This window comes from Cetorhinus maximus, chromosome 6 (assembly GCF_964194155.1).
Source record: "Cetorhinus maximus chromosome 6, sCetMax3.hap1.1, whole genome shotgun sequence".
Classification (NCBI taxonomy): domain Eukaryota; kingdom Metazoa; phylum Chordata; class Chondrichthyes; order Lamniformes; family Cetorhinidae; genus Cetorhinus; species Cetorhinus maximus.
Window position 1 is genome coordinate 115,565,641 of NC_135884.1, and position 25,702 is coordinate 115,591,342.

A 25,702-nucleotide genomic window follows, 5' to 3' on the forward strand; every position below is an offset into this window, starting at 1 on the left:
GAACAAGTGCCTTAAGTATCAGTAAGGAACATTTAAAGATCAGGTTAGCTATGGAAAAGAACAGAAGCAATCCAGAGTAAAAATAATTAATTGAGGGTGGGCAAATTTCAATGGGGTGAGAATGGATCTGGCCCAGGTAAATTGGAATTAAAGATTGGCTGGTAAAACTATAATGGATCAATGAATTGCCTTTAAACGGTAAATAATTTGTATACAGCTGAGATACATTCCCAAGAGGGGAAGGAATAGGACAAAGTCAGAGTTCCCTAGATGATGAAAGAGATAGAGAGTAAGAGGAAGCAGAAAAGGGTGTGTCTGACGGAGGTCAGGCTGATAATACAAGTGAGAACCAGGCTGAACATAGAAAGTTCAGAGGGGAAGAGACTGACGACAGACAGCTAACATAAAAGGGGAATCCAAAACTCTTCTATAGGCATATAAATAGGAAAACGTGGTGTGGGGCTGATTAAGGGTCAAAAAGGAGATTTATGCATGGAGGGAGAGGGCATGGCTGAGATACTAAATGACTAGCTTGCATCAGTCTTTAGAAAAGAAGATTCTGTCGAAGTCATAATAAAAGAGGACATAGTCGAGACCAATCTCCACCCCTCCATCATTTTCACATGGTCCATCTCTGACACTTCCCTTCCCTTCCTTGACCTCGCTGTCTCAATTTCTGGTGATAGACTGTCCACCAATATCCATTACAAGTCTACCAACTCCCACAGCTACCTCGACTACAGCTCCTCACACCCCGCTTCCTGTAAGGACTCCATCCCATTCTCTCAGTTCCTTCGCCTCCGTCGCATCTGTTCTGATGATGCTACCTTCAAAAACAGTTCCTCTGACATGTCCTCCTTCTTCCTTAACCGAGGTTTTCCACCCACGGTAGTTGACAGGGCCCTCAACCGTGTCCGGCCCATCTCCCACGCATCCGCCCTCACGCCTTCTCCTCCCTCCCAGAAACATGATAGGGTCCCCCTTGTCCTCACTTATCACCCCACCAGCCTCCGCATTCAAAGGATCATCCTCTGCCATTTCCACCAACTCCAGCATGATGCCACCACCAAACACATCTTCCCTTCACCCCCCCTGGCGGCATTCCGTAGGGATCGTTCCCTCCGGGACACCCTGGTCCACTCCTCCATCACCCCCTACTCCTCAACCCCCACCTATGGCACCTCCCCATGCCCACGCAGAAGATGCAACACCTGCCCCTTCACTTCCTCTCTCCTCACCGTCCAAGGGCCCAAACACTCCTTTCAAGTGAAGCAGCATTTCACTTGCATTTCCCCCAACTTAGTCTACTGCATTCGTTGCTCCCAATGCGGTCTCCTCTACATTGGAGAGACCAAACGTAAACTGGGCGACCGCTTTGCAGAACACCTGCAGTCTGTCCGCAAGAAAGACCCAAACCTCCCTGTCGCTTGCCATTTTAACACTCCACCCTGCTCTCTTGCCCACATGTCTGTCCTTGGCTTGCTGCATTGTTCCAGTGAAGCCCAACGCAAACTGGAGGAACAGCACCTCATCTTCCGACTAGGCACTTTACAGCCTTCCGGACTGAATATTGAATTCAACAACTTTAGATCTTGAACTCCCTCGTCCATCCCCACGCCCTTTCCGTTTCTTCCCCCTCCCTTTTGTTTTTTCCAATAATTTATATAGATTTTTCTTTTCCCACCTATTTCCATTATTTTTAAATCTATACCTGTAATGCCCTGTCAGTCTTTCCACCCCACCCCCACTAGAGCTGTACCTTGAGTGTCCTGCCATCTATTCTTAATTAGCACATTCTCTTAGATAATATCACCACCTTCAACACCTCTTTGTTCCTTTATCTGTGACATCTTTTGATTATCTGCTCCTATCACTGCTTGCTTGTCCCTACAACCACTGCCACCCCCCCCAACTTCTCTCCCCCAACCCCCTCCCCCACCTTAAACCAGATTATATTTCACCCCTCTCCTAATATTACTCAGTTCTGTTGAAGGGTCGTGAGGACTCGAAACGTCAACTCTTTTCTTCTCCGCCAATGCTGCCAGACCTGCTGAGTTTTTCCAGGTAATTCTGTTTTTGTTTTGTTTTTAGTTGAGACTCGTGATGGGCTAAAAATTGCTAAGGAGGAGGTGATAGGAAGGCTGGCTGTACTAAACGTTGATAAGTCACCAGGACTGGAACAGACGCATCTGATAATACTAAGGGAAGTAAGGGTAGAAAATGCAAAGGCACAGGCCATAATCTTCCAATCCTCTTTAGACAGAGGTAGTGCCAGAGGACTGGAGAATTACAAACGTTACACCCTTGTTCAAAAAAAAGGGTCTAAGGATAAGCCCAGCAATAACAGGCCAGTCAGTTTAACCTCGGTGGTGGGAAAGCTTTTGGAAACAATAATCCAGGACAAAATTAAGAGTCACTTGGACAAATGTGGATTGATTAAGGAAAACCAATTCATATTTGATAAGGGTAAATGATGTTTAACTAACTTAATTTCTGTTTTTTGATGAGGTAACAGAGAGGGTTAATGAGGGTCATGCAGTTGATGTGGTGTGCATGGACATCCAAAATGCATTTGATAAAGTGCCAAGCAACAGGCTTGTCAGCAAAGTTGAAACACATGCAATAAAAGTGACAGTGATATGGATATGAAGTTGACTGAGTGACAGTAAAGACAGAGTAGTAGTGAACAGTTGTTTTTTCAGACAGGAGAAAGGTATATGGTGGGGTTCCACAAGGACTTGATGTTAGGACCACTGCTTTTCTTGATCTATATTAATGCCTTAGACTTGGACAGGGCACAATTTAGAATTTGCGGATGACACAATACTTGGAAGTATTGTGAACTGTGAGGAGGATAGTGATAAACCTCAAGAGGGCATAGAGAGGCTGGTAGAATGGACAGACACATGGCAAATGAAATTTAAAGCAGAGAAATGTGAAGTGATACATTTTGATAGGAAGAACTAGGAGAGGAAATATGAAATAAAGAATAGAATTTTAAAGGGGACACAGGAGCAGAGAGACCTGGGGGTACATGTGCATATATCCTTGAAGGTGGCAGTGCACGTTGAGAAAGCAGTTAAAAAAGCATTTATAAATAGAGTACAAAAGCAAGGAACTTATGGTGAACCTTCTTGAAACACTGGTTTGGCCTCAACTGGAGTATTGTGTCCAATTCTGGGTACCACACTTTAGGAAGGGTCTAAAGGCACTGGGCAGGGGAGGGTTGCAGAAAAGATTTACAAGAACTGTTCCAGGGATAAGGGACTTCAATTGTGTGAATAGATTGATGAAGGTGGGGCTGTTGTCCTTGGAGAAGAAATTGAGAGGAGATTTGATAGAGGTGTTCAAAATTATGTGGTGTCTGGACAGAGTAGAGATGGAGAAACTGTTAATATTGGTGTGGAAAGGACCGCAGATCAGAGGACGCTGACTTAAGGAGAATGGCAAAAAAAACCAAAGGCAACATGAGGAAAAAATATTTCACACAGCAAGTAATAAGGATCAGGAATTTACTGCCTGAGAGTGTGGTGGAAGCAGATTCAATCTTGATTTTCACAAGGGAATTGGGTAATTACCTGAAGAGAAAAAAAATGTAGGGCTATGGAGAAAAGATAGGGAAGTGGGATGAGCTGAGTTGCTCTCGCAGAGAACCAGCACAGACATGATGGGCCGAATGGCCTCCTTCTGTACTTTAACTATCGAAAATGACAACTTCTATTAATTCTACTCCTCAAAACCCCCAAAATGTTCATGCATACACTTTAAACACTCCCCTGGAGTGACACAACATAAAACGTCATGCTTGGTCACTGAAACCTACCAAACAGAACGGTGAAAATCATCAATTCACTTAATTCTTTGTTCACATTGCAAAGAACCTTGCCTGCTGGTCTCACAAACTGGGAAATGATGAACACATTGCCAATAATTTACTGCTCATTCTGGTCCTTGAATGTTATTGTTGGCATGTTTCTCTTACAAAATAGGTGGCTGGTTGATTCACCTCTAGTCAACTTGGGCTTTTGTTTGCTGAATTTTGTAACAGGTACTTTACAGTCAATAAATACTTGACTTGCCATCAACACCCACAACCCAGGATTGGATAAATAAAAACACCTTGATGCTCCCCATTTGTCAAACTGTGTGGGTTGTTATGACACAGCAGTTGGTAAAGGCTGAGTTGTTTGAATCCCAGAGGGAAACTTGAACAACTTCATAACCTATATTTTCAATTGGTATGTTTGAGATGCAGCTCTGAATTCTGGAATAAAACCGCCAAGCCTTAAGAGGTTTTTATATAAAACTAAATTAAACATTTATTAATTTAACAAGAAATTAAACGCAGACACATGTCTACAAATTACTACCATAATAATTTTTAAACAAATCCCCAAATTAATCACTCCCAGGTGAATCTTCATCAAGGCAACAATAACCCATAGACTTTAAACAGACACCAGGCAAAGCGTATTTGACCTTACGAATTCGAAATGAGGTTCCTTTAAATTTGGCTCCTTTTCAGACGCAGTTGTAGGGCTTACAGGCTGGTTAAATCTGACATGCCTCTGAGTCACACACACAAACTCCTCTCGGTTTATACCTAGCTTTCCCTTTGAATGTAAATTTTCCATTGTATTACTAGGTTTTCTAATTTTGCCTCTCCTAATAATAATCCTCTCATTCTACCAATTTTATTAGTAGTATAAACACATTGCTTGGTGTCTCCCAGCTAGGTGCAAGATTTTACCCATTCTTTTGAATGGTTTATTTCGCAAATGCAAATTGCACTTTACCTTTTAGCTTACGTTTATCTAATTAACATCTCAAACTACTATACATCAAAGCACCCAGACTAGCTGGTTTTAATCCAATTAAGACACACACATAGACACAGACCGTACTACAAAAATAATTTCCAATTACTTTATAAACATTAATATCTCTTCATAACAGGGCAATTTGATCAATAATGAGATAAAAACAAAATACTGCAGATGCTGGAAATCTGAAATAAAAAAAAGAAAATGCTGGAAAAACTCAGCAGGTCTGACAGAATCTGTGGAGAGAGAAACAGTTAATGTTTCGAGTCTGTATGACGCTTCAGCATGCTCTGAAGAAGGGTCATACAGACTTGAAACATTTACTCTGTTTCTCTCTCCACAGATACTGTCAGACCTGCTGAGTTGATCAATTTTGCTGTTCTTAACATATTTATATCTTAAGATTGAGCATTGATGCTCTCATCAGTCTATCTGTCCTGACTCCAAATGCAACTGTGTCATAAATCAGTAACTTCAGTTCACCAAAATTACACGTTCTGCAAGACTGTTGCACAGTGATCAATCAGCTCTCCATTCTTGATTTCTTGATTCAAAATATAACTCTCACATGTATTATGTTTTTACTAGCAAGGCTTTCTGAATTCTCTAAAATGTTCTGTACTTTCATCACCCACTATATTCCGTGGAAACATATGATATATGGTAAAATGTTTGCCAACCATTAGGTCTCTAACACTTGTAGCTAGTTTACAATTAATCTATCTTTGCATAAACTCCTTCCAAATATGGTCTAGATTTCATTTTAGGATTTGCCATTTTTGAAGCAGTGAGTTTTAATTCTTGGACAGCAGTTTTAAACATCCTTGATATTTTGTAAAGAGAGCTTGGATTTTTCTGATAGGTTCCACTCAATTTACAGGAATAAATTGAGAAGATCTGATCAGACGATTCTGCAGAATTCTATTACAACAGATGTATGCCCTTTTTTGTCTTCCCTCCATTTTATTTCTCTCACAAAGCTTCATTCAGACATTAACCTTAGGGCTTGGAAATCAGGCACACAATTTCACGATGTGAAGGTGTGCAAGGCACCAATTTGTAATGATGCCCATGTGAAATAGGTTTACAAAGTTGCTATGTAAAGACATGTACAGCCAATATATTTAGCTATTTCTTAACTGCTGCCATTTAAATTCTCATGAACTTTTGTGATAATAGTTCTAATTTTATGCACATATAACTCTAGTACTGTCATCAATGGCTTTCCTGTGAGAATCCCCTATCCGAAGAATTTGCAATAAGATGAGGATCAATAAGGGTATGTCAGGAAGGTCAGGTTGCACTAGAGGTGCTCAATGCCTTACTGTGAGTACTTACCCAAATTTGCAGGCAGACAGAAGTGACTATATCGTCTCCGTGCTCACTTCTTTGGGCAGGAGTCCTCTCCCCATTCAACGGATCCTTTTACCCGCCTCCAATATTCTCCCTCCACCTGGACCCCTCCCTCTGGATTTTTACCTGCTCTTGATCTTTTCATTGAGAACTGTCGGCATGACATCGATCCTCTCAATTTCTCTGCTCCTCTCACCCACTCTAACCTGTCTCTTTCTGAACTTGCCGCTCTCCGTTCTCTCAGGTTCAACCCTGACTTTGTCATCAAACCCGCTGACAAGGGTGGTGCTGTTGTTGTCTGGCGCACTGACCTCTACCTCGCAGAGGCTGAGGGTCAACTCGCAGACACTTCCTCCTACCTCCCCCTGAACCATGACCCCACCACTAAACATCAAGCCATTGTTTCCAGACTGTCACTTACCTCATCTCCTCTGGAGATCTTCCCTCCACAGCTTCCAACCTCATAGTCTCCCAACCTCGGATGCCCCGCTTCTACCTCCTACCCAAAATCCACAAACAGGATTGTCCCGGCAGACGAATCGTGTCAGCCTGTTCTTGCCCCATGGAACTTATTTCTTGCTATCTTGACTCCATTCTCTCTCCCCTTGTCCAGTCCCTTCCCACCTACATCCGCGATTCCTCTCACGCCCTACATCATATCAACAATTTCCAGTTCCCTGACCCCAACCGCCTCCTCTTCACCATGGACGTCCAATCCCTCTACACCTCCATCCCCCACCGGGATGGTCTGAGGGCTCTCCGCTTCTTCCGCGAACAGAGGCCCGAACAATCCCCATCCACCACTACTCTGCTCTGTCTGGCTGAACTTGTTCTCTCACTGAACAATTTCTTCTCAAACTTGTCTCATTTCCTCCAAATAGAAGGTGTGGCTATGGGTACCCGCATGGGCCCCAGTTATGCCTGTCTCTTTATGGGGTATGTGGAACATTCCTTGTTCCAGTCCTACTCAGGCCCCCTCCCACAACTCTTTCTCCAGTAAATCGATGACTGCTTCAGTGCCGCTTTATGCTCTCGTCAGAATCTGGAAAAATTTATTAATTTTGCTTCCAATTTCAACCCCTCCATCATTTTTACGTGGCCCATCATTGACACTTCCCTTCCCTTCCTTGACCTCTCTGTCTCAATTTCTGGTGATAGGCTGTCCACCAATTACAAGCCTACCGACTCCCACAGCTACCTCGACCACAGCTCTTCACACCCTGCTTCCTGTAAGGAGTCCATCCCATTCTCTCAGTTCCTTCGCCTCCATCGCATCTGTTCTGATGATGCCACTTTCCAAAACAGTTCCTCTGACATGTCTTCTTTCTTCCTTAACTGAGGTTTTCCACCTACGGTGGTTGACAGGGCCCTCAACCGTGCCCATCTCCTGTGCATCTGCCCTCACATCTTCCTCTCCCTCCCAGAACCATGATAGGGTCCCCCTTGTCCTCACATATCACCCCACCAGCCTCCGCGTTCAAAGGATCATCCTCCGCCATTTCCCCCACCAACTCCAGCATGATGCCACCACCAAACACATCTTCCCTTCACCCCCCTGGCAACTTTCCACAGGGATCGTTCCCTCCAGGACACCCTGGTCCACTCCTCCATCGCCCGCTACACCTCAACCCCCTCCCATGGCACCTTCCCATGCAACCGCAGAAGGTGCAACACCTGCCCCTTTACTTCCCTCCTCCTCACCATCCAAGAGCCTAAACACTCCTTTCAAGTTGCACTTCCCTCAATTTAGCCTACTGCATTCACTGCTGCCAATGTAGTCTCCTCTACATTGGAGAGACCAAACGCAGACTGGATGACCGCTTTGCAGAACACCTTCGGTCTGTCCGCAAGCATGACCCAGACCTCCCTGTCGCTTGCCATTTCAACAAACCACCTTGCTCCCATGCCCTCATGTCCGTCCTTGGCCTGCTGCAATGTTCCAGTGAAGCTCAACGCAAACTGGAGGAACAGCACCTCATCTTCCAACTAGGCACTTTACAATCTTCCGGACTTAATATTGAATTCAACAATTTCAGATCATGAACTCTCTCCTCCATCCCCACCCCCTTTCCGAACCCCCTTTTCCCAATAATTTATAATTTTTTTACAAATATATATTTCTTTTCCCACCTATTTTTAAATTTATTTCAGTCTATTGTTTCATCTCCACCTTTTAGCCCATTTTGATCCCTTCCCCCCACCCCACCCCCACTAGGGCCATCTGCCACTAGCTTGTTCTGCTTGCTACCCTTAATGTCCCCATTAGCACATCCTTTAGATAATATCACCACCGTCAACACCCCTTTGTCCTTTTGTCTATGACATCTTTGGCAGTCTCTTCTTGGCCTCCACCTATCACTGGCCCCCTATCAAGCTCTACCTGTCCCACCCCCCTCTACCAGTTTATATTTCATCTCATTTCTATATTTCTTAATTCTGATGAAGGGTCATGCGGACTCGAAACGTCAACTGTATCCTTCTCCACAGATGCTGTCAGACCTGCTGAGTTTTTCCAGGTACTTCTGTTTTTGTTGACTATATCTTACTTTGGCAGATGAGTAATGCCCACGGAGGTTCCTATTCCAAAAAGGAACTTGGAAAAGCAGGTGGAGAAATTGGATAGGATAAAAATAAATAATGATTGATAACTTAAAAATTTAACAGTGCTGCAAGTAGAAAGTCACCCACTCCAGAAGAGATGCATGCTAGATTGCCGAGGGAAGTAAGGATGGAAATTGTGGAAGCTCCGGCCACAGTCTTCTGATATCCTTAGATATGGATATGCTTTTGAGTCATAGGGTCAGAGAGTTATTTACAATTTACTAACAGACTTCACGAGGACATTGACAGCTTGGTGAAACTGGCAGACATACGACAGATGAAATTTAACAGAGAAATGCAAAGTGATTCACTTTGGTAGGAAGAATGAGGTGAGGCAGCATTACCTAAATTATACAATATTAAAGCGGTTGTAGGAATATAGAATCCTGGGGATGTGCATAAGCAAATCTTTTGAGTGTGACAGGATGAGTTGAAAAGACTTCTAAAAAGGCATGTGGAATTCTTGGCTTTACGAAAAGAGGCATAGCGTGCAAAAGTGCAGAGGTCATGCTCGATGTTCATAAAACATTGGTTAGGCCACAGCTGAAATATTGGGCTGGATTTAGTCCTGCCGGCAGGCTCAGAAGTTATAGAGAATCTTGTGCGGGTCTGTGGTGGTCGGCTAAACTCAGTTTAGTGGCAGTAGGCTCATGATTGCAGGTGACACAGGCTAGCTGCCAGATCATATGGCAGGGGTGGCTCTAACGTCAGGAAGCCCGCATCACCTGATTGCAATGCAGAAGCTGACGCTATATTTAAAGGGTAGCCAGCCCTGTGCTGGAGTTGGAAATCATCTTGTAGGCTTTTCTAAGAAAGCTCTGCAGCCTAAATCCCCAAAATCTGAATTTCTGTTGTTCCAGCACAAAAAGACATTCCAAAGTCCCGGGAGAAGACTCCTCCACTGTCACACTATTCAGTGGCATCAATTGGTTTAACTGAGCTCTGAGATGTCCCAGACTAACTGGTGCATCCCCTGCAGCGCTCAAGGATAAAGAAGGAGAGGATGGATGATTCCCATGTTGCCAATACCGCTCTCTTTTTCTGCAAACAGCCTCCTCAGTGTCCTCCCCTTAGAGGCTCAGATCTTTGATGCCACCTTATGGGATGGCTCCACCGCGCCTCAGTTGTGTGCTGCACCTTTAAATTTTGGACCCTGTGCTTCTGGGTTCTGAATTTCCTGCCTGAGGCTCCGCCCCTCAGAGTGTCAGCTCAGCAAGTTTTTACACAGAGACAACTTCTCCAAGATCAATCCCGTGCCCTGTGACTCAGTCTCCTGGAAGTCCAAGAAACTCTCAAACTGGGTCAAGGAAGCCAGATACAAATCGCCAGCCTTCACTGGGTGAAGACACAAGAGACACATGTGAGCTTCATAAATTGGGGAGGCAGGTTTAAATCACATCGAATTACATTTAATGCAAATGGACAGTTAAGCATATCAATGAGCTTCCTGCTGCTAATGGGCAAGTTTCCTGTTTTGTTAACTTGCTGCTTTTGTCCGAATTATTTATAGTTTTCCCACTGTTGGGAGTCTGATCCGTGGCCTCCTGCACAATTCCCTGTGCTTGCCTGCCATCTTGTCCACTCCAGCAGGTTCCAGAAAATCCAGCCCATTGTGTCCAGTCTGGGTACTGCACTTTAGGAAGGATGTCGAGGCCTTAGAGAGGGTGCAGAGGCAATTTATGGTTATGGTACCAGGGATGAAAGACTTCAGTTATGTGGATGAACTAGAGCAGGGGTCTACAACCTGTGGCTCCCACCCTTGATCAATTGAACCCATTTTTATGGTATGCAAATAACTTGTTTCATATTTTTAAAAAATTATTAACATTGAATGATACTTTCTCATAAGTACAATTAACAACTTTTTGTAAAAACCTTATAATGTGTCCCTGTCCTGGTTTCCATTATTATTGGAATTTGAGTAACAGCACTGTGGCTGTTAAAACTTTTGAGTAATTTTTTTATAAATGGCTTCTCTTGTTATTATCGTTGCCAGCCCCTGAACCTGAGATACTTGAGCTGTTCTTCTTGGGGCAGAGAAGGTTGAAGAGAGTTTTGATAGAGTAAATAAGAGAAACTGCTTCAAGTGGCAGAAGGGTTGTTAATCAGAAGACATAGATTTAAGGTAATTGGCAAAAGAACCAGGGGTGACATGAGGGAAAAAAAATTGTTCATGGGATATGGATGTCACTGTCAAGGTTAGCATTTATTACTCATCACTAATTGCCTTTGAGAAAGTGGTGGCGTGCGACCTCCTTGAACCACTGCAGTCTGTACAGTGTTGCTACTCATGCAATTTTTGTTAGGTAGGGAGTTCCTGAATTTTGACCCTGTGATAATGAAGGAACTGTGATATATTTCCAAGTCACGATGGTGTGTAACCTAGAGGTGAACTTGCAGGTCATGGTGTTCCCATGGGCTTGCTGTCCTCATCCTCTTAGACAGTATTGAGGTTGTGAATTTCGAAGGTATTGTCGAAGAAATCTTGGCGAGCTATTGCAGTGCATCTTGTAGATGGTGTACACTGCGTCTACAGTGCACTAAAGGTGGAGGGAACAAACTGTTAAGACAGTGAATGGGGTGCCAATCAAGTGGGCCACTTTGTCCTGGATGGTGTTGAGCTTCCTGAGTGTTGTTACAGCTGCATTCATCCAGGCAAGTGGAGAGTATTCCATCACACTCCTGACTTGTGCCTTGTAGTTGGTGGACAGACTTTGGGAAGTCTGGAGGTGAGTTATTTATTGCAGTATACCCAGCATCTGACTGGCTCATGTATTTATGTGGCTAGTCCATTTAAATTTCTGGTCAATGGTGACCTCAACATGTTGACAATAAGAGATTCAATGATGGTAATATCATTAAATATTGAGGAAAGGTGGTTATAATTTCTTTTGTTGGAGATGGGTATTGCCCGGCACTTGTGTGGTATGAATGTTACTTGCTACTTACCAGCCCAAGGCTGAATGTTAGTCGGATCTTGCAGCATAGGAACATAGGAACAGGAGTAGGCCATTTGGCCCAGCAAGCTTGCTCCACCGTTCAATCAGATCATGGCTGATCATCTACCTCAATGTTTGCCACACTATCTCCATATCCCTTGATGTCATTAGTCTCCAGAAACTGATTGACTTCTGTCTTCAACATGTTCAATGATTGAGTTTCCACAGCCCTCATATGATCACAGACTGCTTCATTAGCTGAGGACTTGTGAATGGAACTGAATATTATGATCTGGAATGCACTGCCTGAAAGAGTGAATCAGAGAATCAGAAATTTATGACCCTTTGGCCTATTGTATCTGTGCTGATCAAAAAAAGAACTATTCAGCCTAAACCTACTTACCATAGCTGTAGCTTTGTATATTTCAGCATTTCAGATGCATATCCAAATACTTTTAAAAATGCAATCAGGGTTTCTGCCTCTATTACCCTTTCAGTCAGTGAGTTCCAGACCCCCATGATCCCCTTGGCGAAAACAAATTCTCCACAACTCTCCTCTAATCGTTCAACAAATTGCTTTAAATCTGTGTCCCCTGATTATTGACCTCTTTGCTAAGGGAACTAGTTTCTTCCTACCCACTCTAACTTGCTCCAATGTAAATTTATACACATCAATTACATTGCTCCTCAGCCTACCCTGTCCCAAAATATTGGTCCAGATCTTCGGTGAGTTGGGGAGTGCCCCCTTAATTTTTAATGCTGGAGCCTTAGGGCCTTCCTGCTCCAGCTTCAGCTTAGATTCATCAGCAAGCAGAGTGCAGAGGCCTAGTGGAGAAACATAATTCCAGTGAAGCCACACACCCTTTCCCATCATGAACTGAAGAAGCATTCCTTAAGGTTTCTCTTCAGTTCATTGACTTGCAGAGTTTTTACATGTCCCTGTCATCGTTAGGTTCCCCTCAGCCTCACCTGGCACAGCTAACCCACTCCCCCTCCCCCAATGATGCTCATTTCACCCCGCAACCCCTCAGTGCTCACTGCTATAGGGATTGGAAGATCTGGACCACTGGGTTCTTGGTATCTGTCATAATATTCTCCTTTTGTCTTTCCTGCTCTATATGCTCCTTGATATTCAGGGAGGCTCTAGATTTGGGAGCTCCATCCTTTCTCTTTTTGGGAACATATTTGCTCTGAACTCTCCTTCTTGAATGCCTCCCAATGCTCTGACTCTGATTTCTCTTCATGTAGTTGTTTCCAGTTTGCTTTTGTTAAATCATATATTAGCTTAGTAAAAGTAACCTTTCCCAATTGAGAACTGTTTCCTTTGGTCTTTGTCCTTTTCTATAACTATGGTAAATCCAACTGAGTTATGATCACAACCACGTTACGCTCGCATCATATGCCTGTGAACTGATGAGGAAGATGGACATTTTTACTTTTTAAAAGGAGAATAGAATATGAACAATTTACCTCGGCAAAATGGAGTCCAGGAGGTCAGGTGACTTCTTTTGTGGTTTCTGTACAGACAGGGACTAATGCATGTCTGGACATGCCTTTGGAAATTAAAATGTAAATGTCCTTTTGGAGGACCTTCCATTGAAGAGACATTAGGATTCAACAGATCACTTATGGAATTAACTGTTACTTTTCTCTGGACATTTACGGAAACTCAAATTCAGTGACCTTGGTGTCTGCAAATTTGAAATCTAACAAAGCGGGGGGGTGCTCCTTCTCAAAAATACATCTTGTTGCGGTCAATCGAGTAGTGGAAAAAAGGAGAAATAATCCTACATCTCTCCCCTGTCCGTGACAACCACCAAAATGCTGTCCCCCTGATAACCCTTCCACCTGCCCAGCTTCATTCCCTAAAATTAAGTCCTGAACTCCCCCCTTTACTTTAACAAGAGCAAAGTACTGCAGATGCTGAAAATCTGAAACAAAAACAGAAAACGCTTAATGAACTCAGCAAGTCTGGCAGCATCTGCAGAGAAACAGAATTAACATTTCAGGTGGGTAATCAATGTTCCCTGTAAGCTCTGTGGCAGTGCAGCAAGCAGCGACCCAGTGCAGGCCACACACAAGTCGGCCCCTTTAAGTTACTATGCATATGCGATTGGGCAAAAAATTTAAAAGGGCCGTGCACTTAAATAAATCACCCACACTTCATAAACAATTAGAGTAAGGATTGTTGGTAATCCTGCAGCAGAACTGGTTGCATCTGACAACCCTATAACTAGCAATGTTGAGCTGCCATTTCTGCCCTTCATTAAGCCATGTTTCAGCAATAGCTATGATATACTTCCAAGTGTCCACCCCTGCCCTCAGCTCAACTGCCTTATGCATTAGATTCCTTAAAGTATACACTACTAAGTACTGTGTGACAACCTTAGATCTGGACGCAGTACAGTAAGGAAAATTAGTAATTTGTTTAAAATGTCTGTGGAATCTGTAATTATTTTTAAGAATGTTTGAAAAAGATGTTGAAGAGTTTGCATCAATGATAAAGGGATCAATTATAATTTTCTTGAATAGCAAGAAATAATGGTCCATCTGACTTGGCAACCCTTGACCTGGCAGTTGTACTAATAGGAAGGAAGTTAAGATACAAAAAGCCATGTAGCCAGATACAGAGAGAAGACAAAGAGAAAGCAAACAGAGACAGAAAGAGGAACACACACAATTCTTTTAAGGAGAAGAAGTAAATCTCTCCAGGAAGAGGTGAGTTTTTCTGTTTGACAGAAAAGGAAACAGGAGCTCTTGGAAACACTGTGTGACCCAGCTAAACATAAGAACTAGGAGCAGGAGTAGGCAATTCAGCCCCTCGAGCCTGCCCCGCCATTCATTACAATCATGGCTGATCTCATTTCGGCCTCAACTCCAATTTCCCGCCCTCTCCCCATAACCTTTCAACCCGTTACTAATTAAAAATCTGTCTATCTCCTCCTTAAATTTATTCAGCAGCCCGGCATCCACTGCACTCTGAGGTAGTGAATTCCACAGATTCACAACCCTTTGAGAAAAGTAATTCCTCCTCATCTCTGATTTAAATCTACCAGCCCTTAGCCAAAAACTATGGCCTCTCATTCTATAATGCCCCACAAGGGGAAACATCTGCTCCACGTCTACTTTGTCTATCCCCTTTAGCATCTTATATACCTCAATTAGATCTCCTCTCATCTTTCTAAACTCTAAAGTATAGGCCTAAACTGCTCAATCTCTCCTCATGAGAAAAGCCCCGCATCTCTGGAATCAATCTAGTGAACCTCCTCTGAACCGCCTCCAATGCAACTACATCCTTCCTCAAGTAAGGGGACCAAAACTGTGCACGGTACTCCAGGTGCAGTCTCACCAATGCCTCGTACATTTGCAACAACACTTCCCTATTTTTACACTCTATTCTTTTAGCAATAAATGCCAAAATTCCATCGGCCTTCCTTTAGCTGCAACCCCACCCTGACCTGCTGTACCTGCATACTAGCTTTCAGCAATTCATGCACGAGGACACCCAGATCCCTCTGCACTGAAGCATTCTGAGGTTTCTCTCCATTTAAATAATAAGTCGCCTTTTTATTCTTCTGACCAAAATGGATAACCTCTCAATTATCCACGTTAAACTCCATCTGCCAAATTTTGGCCCATTCACCTAACCTGTCTATATCCATTTGTAAATTTCTTATTTCTTCATTGCAACTTACTTTCCCACCTATATTGGTGTCATCTTCAAATTTAGCTCTCGTGCCTTCTAACTCTTAATCCAAGTCATAAAAAGGTATAAAACCTGGAAAGCTGTGTGAATAGGTCAGACATTTTGATAAGCTGGGTGTTTTCCAAAAGTTGCCAAATCCTGAATCGTGGCGTTATTGATTGGTCGGTTGTAGAGGAACTCTGGAAAGCTGCACCATCATTACTATTGTGACCCAAGAGAGAGAGGGTTTGTCGAAGTATGCCTTGCTGATGATAATTGTAACTGTGAAGCTTGAAGGTGAAAGCTGTTTTTGGATAAGACTTCTGACCCACCCTGCATGAATAAAGGACAGCATAATGTGGAACTGTGTAGCTACATACTGCCACATGTATTTGGGGCATGTGTGGTATTTGTGGTTGTGTAAGACATATATTTGTTTTGTCATTTGAAGTATTATTTTCCTGTTTCATTTACTTTGGTTCTGATTTGTGTTAGAGCAAAAGCTACAAAAAGTGAAATCTTGTTGGTAATTTGTCCATTTCGGGGCCATTCAGTAAATTTGGTTATTTTGTTTTACAATCCCCGTGGTGATCATAACTTCCAAACTGCTTTGTTTATTTCCTGTCCTTTTGTTTTCTCTATTTTCCACATTTGCTCACTTTTTTCCTGCCTTCCATTCCCAGCTTTGCTTCTCTCCCTTTTAAACCTATGCTCAGGTTCCTGTAACCCTGCCAAGTTGCTTTAAACCCTCCCCAATAGCAGTAGCAAACCTCTCCACCACGAGACCCTGTTTAGCTGCAACCCCACCTAGTTTGTGCAGGTCTCAATGTCTCAGAAATTTAAAGCCCTCCCTCATGCACCATCTCTCCACCTAAACATTCATCTGCACTATCCCCCTATGTCTGTACTCACTAATGCATGGCACTGGGAGTAATTCAGAGATTGCTACTTTTGAGGTTCTGCTTATTAATTTATTTCCTAGCTCCCCAAAATCTGCCTAATCCCTCACAACCTCATCCCCTTTTCTCTCCATATGTTATTGGGACCAATATGGACCACAACCTCTGGCTGTTCATCCACACCCTCAGAATGTTCTTCAGCCACTCAGTCTCATCCATGACCCTGATATCAGGGAGGCAACATAGCCTCCTTGAATTACATCTGTCTGATCCCCAAGCATTGAATCCATATCACATTTGAGTTAGTTTTCTGAGCTTTCTCCTCCATCAGCCCCAACCTCCCACCCTACAGCTGAGCTACCCATGGTGCAAAGTACTTGACTCTGACTGTACTCCCCAGAGGAACTGTTGTCGCACCAGTATTCAGAGCAGAACATTAATAGAGAGCAAGATGCACCCACAGGGCTCCTGCACTACCTGCTTGGCCCTCCTTGTTTCTCTGGTGATCACCCATTCACTCTCTGCGTGCACACTTTTAAGCTGTAGCATGACCATCTCCAGAAATATGCTATCAATGTAACTCTCAGCCTCACGGATACACTGCAGTAACACCAGCTGCTGCTCAAGCTCCCACATTGAAGCTTCAGCTCCTCCAGCCGACAACACTTCTTTCATGTGTGGTCGTCCATGACATGAAAAGTAACCTGGAGTTCCCACATGGCACAGGATTTGCATTTGATGGAACAGAGATTCCCTGCCATACCTCTATTTATTAGACTATTGTTTAAACTTACCAGAAATAAACAAGACTTGTTCCTGATCAGGACAAAAAAACTCATCAGCTATCACCAATTAGCTTCTTCCCTTGTGCTACTTGATTGTTTGATCTCACTATTGCTCATGCTCCCATACCTCCAGGCTCACCGATTGATTGGTGGAAGCAGATTCAATAATAACTTTCAAGAGGTAATTGGATAAATACCTGAAGTGGAAAAGATTGCAGCACTATGGGAAAGAGCAGGGGCCTTGGGGCTAATTAAAAAGCTCTTTCAAAGAGCCAGCACAGGTAAGACAGGCTGAATGGTCTTCTCCTGTGCTGTATTACTCTATAATTCTGATTGGAATGGCACCAGTATGATATGCGAATGCCTGACTAACCATAATACTGGATGCTTTACCAGAAGCACCCCAATCACAATATCTTATGCTTTCAGCGAAACTGCATGGAAGAAGGTGTACCACATCCAGCATAACCTGATTGGCTGTATCCATCAAGGTGCTACCAATTATAAGTGAAACCCTGGCATATCTAACTGGCAATGACCATGGTGACTTATCTTCACAGGGTCCAGGTCATCAGAGAATCAACTGCAGAACTATGCCGTCCATGCACATAGAGATGGCATATCCAGTGACAATAATGGTAAGCTGCAGTCTGAAAGTTAGCTCCATCTCCTTACAGGCATATTTCAACAGTGGCCAGGGGGGAAGTGCTGTTGAATAGCACAAAGGGCTTTTCTGTCCCTTGCCTGCCTACTCGTACCTGCACCTTAGTTTTTTTTTGCATCACTTTTACCTGTCATTTTTTTAGCCCCTTGCCCCTTCAACCTTGGCAAATGAGCTGATGAGCTTTCCCAAAGGCTTTCTGTAAGTTTTTCAGCCTATTGTGACTCTCTAGTTTAATTGTCTCTGTCCTTTAAATGTCATTTACATAGTTTGCCTCTTCTACAGCCAGCAATCTCCCTTTACACATTATGCCAATAAGCATACCTCAGAAAATTGGGTGCAAATGGTACACTTCCATTTGAATCTGTCTAAAATCTGCTTCTAACCATTCAAGTCTAAACCACACCCATATTTTTGCATTTAGGCAGCCATCTCTGTTCATAACTCACATTCAGTAGATTCTTTACTGATCTGTGCATGTTCTTCTTGCCCGTTCTTACACATGCACACTCCAACCATTGTTCTTAAGCAAAGCATATAGTTGACTTGCTTTATTAGCTAAGGGATATTAATGATTCCAAAGCATAATGATCTATTAAACACGTATTATAATTGTATCTGTTCTAGGCATGTACGAGCCACCTACCAGCCATATATCAACTGTATATCAATTTTGGAATTATAATTTGTATCTCATGCTGAATTACTTCATTTTACAGAGTTACAGAACACTATACCACATCACAGGTCAGGAAAGCAATGTGGAGTTTGGGTTCGGAATGACAATGGTGGATATTTTGCCTCACCAAATTACCCGAATGCTTATCCTCCCAATAGAGAATGTATCTACATACTGGAAGGTAATGTGATTTACTCATTCCCAAATAACTCTATGGTACTAGTTGGAGCCCATGTCAATCTCAACAAAGATCCGTCCATGTTTATTAGTAGGGATTATCTACAGTGTTTGCTTGAACAATGACATGACATAATTTGTTAAAATTGCTAAACTGGAAGCTTGTCACAACATTGCACAGCTATAGCCCTCCTGCTTGAAACGTTCTCAGAGATGATGAGAACATTCCTTTGATAACTGAATGCATCTTGAACCTGAATGTACGCCTTGACCTCCAAGAACTACATTTGTTACCATTTTGCTGTATTTGCAGCGGCCCCACGCCAGCGAATTGAACTCACTTTTGACGAACCTTATAGCATTGAACCTTCATGGGATTGTCGATTTGATCACCTGGAGATCAGAGATGGACCATTTGGATTCTCCCATGTGATAAACCGTTACTGTGGTCAAAAAAGTCCATCACTCATTAAATCATCTGGGAGGTTCTTATGGATAAAGTTTACATCAGATGAGGAGTTAGAAGGTTTCGGATTTCGAGCAAAATACTCTTTTGTACCAGGTAATTAATTTATTATTATTTGGAGAAACTGAAAAGGTTTTCAATGGGTATACTATCAACTGTTATGAGGGCATCATACAAGAGGTAGCAATTTGGCTGTTCATTATTCACCCCGCCTGATTTGCTGTTCTATGAAAGGCCAATCTGCCACCATTCATTTAGGCCCCTACCAAAGTTGAAAGCCCTGTTCAATATGTCCAATGTTTGATTTAAGTGAACTAAATATGTTGAAAGCTTCAGCCATGGCCCAATTTGAAAAATAAATTGTTGTTGTGCTGTAATGGACACATTAATTGCTCATCCATTGTTGTTCTAACAAAAGTAGTAGAGAGCCTTGTCCTTGAACTGTAAGGTGATGATAATGCTCCCACAATGGTGTTAGTTAATGAATTTCAAGTCTTTTGACTAATGACAGTGAAGGAATGGCAATATATGCTCAAACTGGGATGCTGTGTAACTTATAGGGGAACTAGAAATTGATAATGTTCTTGTGACGTTTGTACTGGAGTCCTTGATAATACAGATCAATGAGGAAGGAGATGCTTTTGAAGTAGTCTTTGTGAGTTGGTACGATGAATCCTATAGTTAGGGCGTACTGCAACTGCAGTGCAAGCAGATGGATATTGAACCCAAGGTATTGGCACTGATCACTAATGATTGGTGCTCCATTCTGCATGGCGTCAAGCTTCTTGCATGATTTGCAGTTGCGCCCATCCAAAAAAGTGGTACGTATTGCATCACATTACTGACTTGAATCTTGTAGGTGGAGAAAAGTCTTTGAGAAATCATGAGGTGAGCCATTCACCCAGCCTCTACCCACTATTGCAGATAAAGAGTTGATATGGCTGGTCCAGTTAATCTTCTGGCCAAAGTTGACCATCAAGATGTTGATGGTAGAGGACTCCATGGTTTTGGGCTGTTGAAGCTGATTTTCTCTTGTAGGAGACGGCTATTACATGACACCTATGTGACATAACTATTACTTGCCACTTGTCAGCCCAACGTGGATTTGTCCAACTGCTCCGGTACGTTTTTGCTGAGAAATTCCTACAGCAATATCCTGGGGATGTGATGATTGGCCTCCAATAACCATGACCATTTTCCTTTGTGTCAGGTTCTTCTAAAAAGACAAGCTTTTTGGACACATTTATCAGATGTTACATGATTTAACATGTCATTTAAATTGAAAATACAATCATAATTTTCTACTTTCACAGATCCTGATTTTATCTACCTTGGTGGAATCTTGAACCCCATTCCAGGTATGATCGCCATTATATGTTCAAGATGAATTTTTAACACCAGTTTTATTTTTAAAGTGTTAACATTTTCTTGTTCTTTTTCCAGTAAATATTGGTATTTTCACTCTCTAGATTGCCAGTTTGAACTATCAGGGCCTGATGGGATTATTTATTCTAGTCAAGTGGAACAAGAGGAGAAAATAAAACCCGGAGAAGCAATTGACTGCATTTGGACAATAAGAGCCCCGCCAAGAGCTAAAGTATGTTATGTTTATACTTACAGAAGACAATGCACGGAGAGAATCTTTAATTGAGGTTCCTATCCAGAGCTTCGTATGATAGAACATTTATAGCATCGTGTTCAAACAAAAACACTTGGCAGTTTCAGAGCAGTGCCACTTAGAACTGAAGAGAGGAAAGGCAAAAAACATTGTTTAGTAAGTGGCTTCCTGGAAAACATTTATTGGTCCTCATACTTGTTTGTGGACTCAAGGTACAGCTTGCATTTAAATTGTCATTGAATTCTCCACATTAGCTATGCCCCACAATAAATTCAAATCTCAAAATATTGAAAATCAATAGCAAGGAATTTTTTACTTTACTCTCATTGATCTTTCTTAGCATCTATCTCAATCTGTGCCAACAATCCATGCAAAAGAAAAACTTCAAAAAAGTTTCTTTGGCCAGTACTTTTCTTTAAAAATAGAATTAGACAAAAGTAAAATACTAATTACAATTCTCTATAACAGGCAGATTTTTAATAGCATTACAATCCCCGTAGAGATTGATAGTTTTTAAAAAGAGATATGAATTTCCCAGTGACCAACTCAAAGTATCACACAACAAGATTCCACGTTTTAAGACTTTTGCCGTAACAAACGCACTAAAATCAACATAGACTAAACATTACTTAGCAGGCAGCTAATACACTGAACTACAGAAAAAGTTATTCCCTCGTAACTTCTTACTACAACTGAAAATCCCATGCCGTGTTTGTACATTACACTGCACTCTATGCAGAGATGTAGTCTTGTGTTTAGAGTCCAACAGCTCTAACAGAATCTCTTCTCCTTGCTTCACCAGGATGGATCTTCCAGCATCCTTTTAAACAAAGTCCGCTTCATTCAACTCTTTGGGCATAATCATATAGACATCCCATTGCAAGGTACCCTTTGGTGGTTCTGTGATTTTTAACTCTTCACAATTCTTGTTTCCTCAAACGTGGGTTCTGCTCTCACCAGCCCTCTGCTTGGTGCGTAATCCAAAAGCAGTCCTTTTCTTCTGCCTGGTATAGCAGCCTATTGTGGGTGTTCTTCTCCAAAAGTCTCAGTCTGACTATCCCTGAGAGTCTATGGCCAGAACTTTTGCCTCCCGTGGTGGCGGGTATGTTTGCCGGCGAGAGGGCCAACAATCAGCTATATACCATCATGAAACTACTTTGCGATCGTCCTCTCTGCCCGTCACTGGTGGGCTGCGTTTCCCACTGTCCAATGTCGGGAACATAATTTCAATGCATTTGCATCTCATCATTGTGCCCGCACACCAAAATCATCCCCCCATGTCAAATTTACCTCATGCAATGGCATTCAGAACGGCGTGATTTATGACTGCCTTTAAAAGGTGTGCACCTGGTGAGCTGAGCTTCGAGGGGAACTCGGAGGTGAGTGTACACAACCTTGCACAGTGCTCGCAAGGATTGCCTGTAGGACATCAAGGAAGAGGCGCCGCGCATTCGTGGAGGGAGCAGAGAGGCCACAGGCAAGTCGCTTTTTCCCAGCTGGCTTTCAGTGTGGTGCCGGGGCAAGGGCTCCAATGCGGGCGGGGCTAGTGGGTGGGGCGGCAGTCAGCACAAACTGTTGGAAGTATACACATGCCAGGGTAGGGAAAGGGTGGGGGAAGCGGCCACATACTTGGAAAAGCTTGTCAAAAGTAAGCATTCTTCCGCAGCTGAGACCGTTCAGCAGCAGCTCCATTGACATGCTTGGAGTCAGGCCTCTGAAGATTTTCTGCCCACTCAAGCAATGCAAAAGCATGAAAGTGCCACCAAATGCTCCAGAACTTTTCAGCCCTTGGGCGCAGACTGCGAATTAATGCAGAACAATTGGATGACTGGGCAAGTTGTAGAACCCCTTTGCGAAAGGTGGCCATGGTGTAGTCACTGGTGGAGGCGCTCAGAGCCTCTTACAATGCCTTTATTCAGGTTTGGACCATTATCACTCATAGCTCAAGCTAACAGCACAGCCTTGCAGTGCAGGTTAGGAGAATGCCTATACCTGAACTGAGAGCACAGCATGCAGTCCAGTGGCTGAAGCTGCCGTCAATCAGTCAAATGGAGTGGGGTGGACGTGGGTAGAGTTTCAGACAGCCTTGAAGCACACTGCACATTGGCCATCCAAGTGGTGGCCAGCACTCTTTGACATGAGTGAAGGGGCCTGAGACGCAGCCAGAGGCGGAGACTTAACCAAGTCTTTAGGAAACATATGCTTATCCATGCGTCTCTCTCTTTGAAACTGCAGGAGGAGAACATCAGGATCGTGGAGCCCAGTGATCTAGCGGTATGCATCATGGCTTACAGAGACCAGAGAAGAAGGAGAAGAGTGTGATGGAGGCACCTGGCTCACCAATAGGAGGAGCACCACCCTTAAGATTAAGGTGTGGCAGGGACTGCTGCACACGCAGCTGAAGATCCACAGCGAGCTGTTGCTCGTAGGCGCCTTGCTAGACCCAGGGTCTATAGATGGCGCTTGTCATTCCTGCAGATGACTGAGATACAGTGTCGCCGAAGACTGCACATGTCTAGGGAACTGGTTGGCCACATATGCCACCTGCTGCAGGATTTGACGCCACGGGGACATGGAGGGCATCCACTGCCAGTAGCTATGAAAGAGACTGTGGCACTCAATTTCTAAGCCAGTGGCTCTTTCCAGGGCTCCACAGGCGACCTGTGTGGGATCTCACAAGGCCTCCACCCACAAGTATATCCAGGAAGTCATGGACGCCATCTTCACAAAGGCACAGAGCTTTGTGCATTTCGCCCGGGATCAGGCAAACCAGGAAGCAAGAGCGCTGAGATTTGCAGTGATTTCTGGTTTTCCACAGGTGCAGGGTACCATCGACTGCACTCATGTGACGCTTAGATATCCATGGCAATATACAGTCAACTATGTCAACTGCAAGAATTTCACTTAGTGAATGTTCAGCTGGTCTGCCACCACTACAAACGCATCCTGCGGGCCTGCGCATGATTCCCAGGGAGTGTCCACAACTCCTACATTCTCTGCAGGTCTCAGATCCCTGACATTTTCCAGGGTCCACAGAGGCTGCAGGGTTTGCTCCTCGGGGACAGTGGCTACCCACCGAGGACGTGGCTGATGACGCCCATGTAGCGGCCTCAGACTGCAGCAGAGACATGGTATAACAAGGCTCATGTCGCAACCCGGACTTTGGAGGAGCAAACGATAGGCATATTGAAAATGAGGTTCCAGTGCCTCAACAGGCCTGGTGGAGCACTGCAATACAGCCCTCAGAGGGTGTCACACATCATCGTAGCTTGCTGCATGCTACACAACCTGGTGCTGCAACAATGAGAGGACCTGGCTGAGCAGGAGATGGAAGAGATGCACGTCTGCTCCAATGAGGCGGATGTCAAAGGGGATAATGGTGATGAGGTTCTCGAAGGCGATGAGGCCATCGCAGTGGCCGAACGATGCAGTCTCACTCATGAGGCCCTAATAGCCGCAGGATTCATGGAAGATGATGACGAGATGCAGTGCGGATAGTCCTGACATCCTCACCTTGCATCTGTGGCTGAGGGCAGTGCACATACCCTCAGTGCTCAGGCTCGTGTCATGGAGATGCAGTGGAGGCCCTAATAGTTTCAAGATTCCAGGAGGATGATGACAACATGCAGTGAGGACACCATACATCTTCACATTGCCTCTGTGAATGTCTGACTCCTGTCTGGCTGAGGGCAGCTCGCTCGCGCTCTGTGATCAGGATCATATCATGGAGATGCAGCCATGAAATTTTAAGTGCACCTGATCCTTTGGCAGCCTTCAGCACCTGTCCCCTTCAGGACCACACCGTCACCGGACACAGATGCTGAAGAGCTGGGGCACCAGCCCCACCTCAAAGATGCTGAGAGTACACAGTGACAGAATTCTGTGACGCTTGCCCACGACATTCTGGCTGCAATGACAAGCAGCATTGAGGTGCAGGCATCACTAATGTGTCCAGTGAGTGTGAAGCCGGACCATCACTTTGCTCTGAAGGCTGCACAAAGCACAGGGAAGAGGCCCTGAACTGAGACACTTGCAGGAACAAATGGATGTGCAGGAACATCTGAATGACACAAATACTGCTCATCATGACAAGGAGCCATAGACAAGGAGCCATTCTTGGGAGTTTATTTACAATAGTGAACATTATGTACAAGTGATTAATACCCATGCCCAGGCTGTACAACTACATCTTCTTCACCTCCCTAACCCTGCCGTTACATCTTGGTGCTCCCCCGACATCTACAGTGGAGGTGGAGGCAGCCTGCTAACTGCTGTGCCCTGTCTGTGATGACTTTGGTGGGCATCCTCAGGAGAGCCAAGACCTGGAGGGCCCCGGCTTTGATTTGAGTATCCTGCTGTGGGTCAGGTGCACCCTCCTCAGCCTGTGGAGCTGGAGATGATGAGGTCACAGGAAGAGGTGATTCAGGTCGGTTGGACATTCCCAGAGTCACCTGGTAGATGGCCCTGGGGTGTCAAGCTGCTGGTCCTCCCTATGAGTGCCCAAGGGCCCCTGGCTGACTCCTTGAGGAGAAGGTGAAGTTGGAGTGAGATTGAGCTGTCCTGCGCGCCTCTCACGTTGACAGTGCTGGAGGCCAACTATGGCATCAGCGATGGAGTTCAGCCCGCGCAGCAGTGCAGGAGCCTCGTCCTGGACCAAGATCTCCATGGCGGCCGCCATCCTGACAGTGTTGACCTCGGTGCGTCAGCATGCCAGTGCTATCATCTCAGTCTGAAAGTGGACGGACTCCTCCATCGTCCCTTGCAATTTGAGGAGTGCACCAGATATTCTTTCCTGATGTTCCTGTCTTTGCAGCTCCACCAACAGATTAAGAATCAACGCTCTTGCAGACGCTCATCATCTGACTCAGACTCAGCAGATTCCTTGCCTCCAGCAGTCCTCCAAGTGCCACTGACCTCGGATGTCCCTGCCTTTGCCTGCTGTGGAACAAATTGTGTGCTGTGCTCACCAGATTGTGACCCCCGAGGCTACTCTACATCTAAATCCCACTGAGGTGT

At 44.1% G+C, this 25,702-nt stretch overlaps 1 protein-coding gene across 8 annotated transcripts in view; it reads left to right on the forward strand.

Moving 5' to 3' along the window:
* Window positions 1-25,702, forward strand: part of neto2a (neuropilin (NRP) and tolloid (TLL)-like 2a) — a 58,966-nt gene that overhangs the window by 13,886 nt on the left and 19,378 nt on the right. For 5 of the 8 annotated variants that reach the window (XM_078544332.1, XM_078544333.1, XM_078544330.1 and 2 more), the window contains 5 exons: window positions 17,646-17,723; window positions 18,466-18,606; window positions 18,916-19,164; window positions 20,382-20,426; window positions 20,538-20,665. In XM_078544332.1, the coding sequence (XP_078400458.1) occupies window positions 17,646-17,723; window positions 18,466-18,606; window positions 18,916-19,164; window positions 20,382-20,426; window positions 20,538-20,665 (641 nt within the window). The remainder of the gene's footprint in view (window positions 1-17,645; window positions 17,724-18,465; window positions 18,607-18,915; window positions 19,165-20,381; window positions 20,427-20,537; window positions 20,666-25,702) is intronic. The other 3 variants (XM_078544335.1, XM_078544337.1, XM_078544336.1) reach the window with 1 other exon arrangement.